Genomic DNA, 2,607 nt, shown 5'->3' with positions numbered 1-2,607 from the left:
AAAGATAATACTCTGAAGCTTTATAGGAAAATGGTACGATAAATATGTTTGTTTGTTTGTTTTTAGTTTGGTGAGGAATTTGCATTGAAAGAAGCTATATGTATTCAAAATAATCAGTAAAATATATCTTATAATACGTATTTTCGTTATATAGAATCTATTGTAAAATACCAATTTGTCTCCAAGGGATGATATATATAAAGGAAAATGGATAACCAGGTACACAAGAAAATTCCAACGCCTATTTTGAATTGGCTTCGTCCTCTTACCAGTAAAGATAGTATCGGAGTTTCCCTGCTCGATCTGCCGCCGTTGTTCCAATAAGTACTGGTACATAAGGTCGAAATTGCGGTCGGGGTTGTCCAGGTTGGCCTTGTGTTCGTCAATCAGCTTTTGGAAATAGTCAAGCCGATGTTTCACGTTGTAACCCACTTTGAACGCTTTCGGCTTCAGGAAAGTGCCGATAAACCTGCAGGAAACGTGAAGAGAAATATTAGGATGTTACTTTTTTGGGGGAAAAGTCTTCTGACGGGAAACTCAAGGATTCTACATAAGGATTCTAAATACGATAGAACAGTAACATAAGGTCCACCTCTCTCTCTTTCTTTCTCTCTCTCTCTCTCTCTCTCTCTCTTTCTCTTTCTCCTCCCACGTCTCTCTCTCTCTCCTCCCACCTCTCTCTCTCTCTCTCTTTCTCTCTCCTCCCACTCTCTCTCCCTCTCTTTCTCTCTCTCCTCCCACCTCTCTCTCTCTCTCTCCTCCCACCTCTCTCTCTCTCTCCTCCCACCTCTCTCTCTCTCTCTTTCTCTTTCTCCTCCACCTCCCCCTCTCCCTCTCTCTTTCTCCTCCCATCTCTCTCTCTTTCTCCTCCCATCTCTCTCTCTCTCTCCCTCCCTCTCTCCCTCTCTCCCTCCCTCTCTCTCCCTCCCTCCCTCTCTCTCCCTCTCCCTCCCTCCCTCTCTCCTCTCCCTCTCCCTCCCTCCCCTCTCCCTCCCTCCCTCCCTCTCCTCCTCTCCCTCTCTCCCTCTCCCTCTCCCTCCCTCCCTCCCTCTCCTTCCCTCCCTCTCTCTCTCCCTCTCCCTCTCCCTCCCTCCCTCCCTCTCCCTCTTTCTCCTCCCATCTCTAAATACAATACCCTGCTACAAAATCCACTCTTACTGTATCATCGGCGTGTAGTTCAGGAACCCGCCTTGTTCCACCAGCGTCAAGGACATCTCGAGGGAGTCGACGATCCAGCGGAGGTTCTTGTCGTCCATCGGGAACCGCTCTCCGACGAACATGTGCCACACGATGTTGAGGACGGAAGTGGCCAGGTCGTAGTGCAGGTTGTAGGGCTGGCCGACCTTTTTCTGGCGTGGGGGAGGGGGGATGGGGATGAACGAGGTCGTTTAAGGGGGATGGGGATGAACGAGGTCGTTTAAGGGGCTAATGAGGGGGGTGGGGGGGGTTGTAAGATGGTTTTTGTGTGTGGGGAGGGTCGGGGATGAGAGTGTGGGTGTTTCTTGTTTTTTTTTTTCTTGGTTGAGGCAGAGAGACAGACAGGGAGAGAGGGGTGGATAGAATGAAAGAAAGAGAGGGGGAGAGAAAGGGGAGAGAGAAGGACAGACATACAAACAGGGAGAGAGGGACGGACAGGCTGAGAAAGAGAGAGAGAGAGAGACAGACAGACAGAGACAGAGACAAAGAGAGAGAGATAGACATAATGAATAGATAAAAGACAGACAAACAAAGAAACAGACAGACAGAAACAAAGAAAGTGACAAAAATGAGAGCCAGTAATGCATATATGAAAAAGGTACGAGACAAAAAAATAAATAAAAGTGTCTTTTCTTCAACGAAAAAAGACACAAGAAAGAAAGTATTTATATGAGGCGGAAAGGGGAAGTAATTTTATATATGAGAGAGAGAATGAGAGAGGATTTGTTTCAGATCCTTCAGCAATAATAAACAATGCGGAAGTCGTCTGATTATCCGGACGAGTGCGACTTACAAAGCGAGGATCAAATATACAACATCATGGTACAATCACCTTTCAGGGAATATCACAAGCGAATGAACCGTATCAGTTGTGAGACATTTCTGTACAAAAGAACTAGTGACCCAACTTCATTACTATATATTAGTGAACGCTCCATTGGAAGCCACGAACAAAAAAGTAACTAGTGAAGTCGATGCCATTAGGGAGAGATTCGGACATCGCTACGGGTGGTTAAGCCGAGCGTAATGGCTGGGCTGTTAGAGGGAGAGAGGGAGAGAGAGAGAGAGAGAGAGAGAGAGAGAGAGAGAGAGAGAGAGAGAGAGAGAGAGAGAGAGAGACAGAGAGAGAGACGAAGAGAGAGAGAGACAGACAGACAGGCACACAGACACACAGACAGAGACCGAGACAGACAGACAGACAGAGAGGGAGGAAGGAAGGGAGAGAGAGAGCAGGGGAGGGAGAGAGGGAGAAGGATAGAGAGAGAGAGGGAAGGATAGAGAGAGAGAGAGAGAGGAAAGAAAGACAGAGAGAAGAGAAAGAGAGAAAGAGAAAAGGTGAGAGAAAGAGGAGAGAAAGAAAAAGAGAGTGAGGAGAGAAAGAGAGAGAAAGAGCGGGAGAGAGTATTTGCA

At 47.0% G+C, this 2,607-nt stretch overlaps 1 protein-coding gene across 1 annotated transcript in view; it reads right to left on the bottom strand.

Moving 5' to 3' along the window:
• Nucleotides 1-269: 269 nt before the first annotated feature.
• The window catches only part of LOC113812867 (cytochrome P450 2U1-like), a gene marked incomplete at its 3' end in the record, with an annotated part of 12,754 nt that continues 10,416 nt past the window's right edge, over nt 270-2,607 (bottom strand). The window contains 2 exon segments of the mRNA XM_070143641.1: nt 270-469; nt 1,159-1,349. Of these exon segments, the coding sequence (XP_069999742.1) occupies nt 270-469; nt 1,159-1,349 (391 nt within the window).

Source organism: Penaeus vannamei, chromosome 31 (genome assembly GCF_042767895.1).
Source record: "Penaeus vannamei isolate JL-2024 chromosome 31, ASM4276789v1, whole genome shotgun sequence".
In the NCBI taxonomy this organism is placed as follows: domain Eukaryota; kingdom Metazoa; phylum Arthropoda; class Malacostraca; order Decapoda; family Penaeidae; genus Penaeus; species Penaeus vannamei.
Note: the sequence above shows the minus strand (reverse complement) of the source record. Positions and strands in the feature narration are given on the sequence as shown.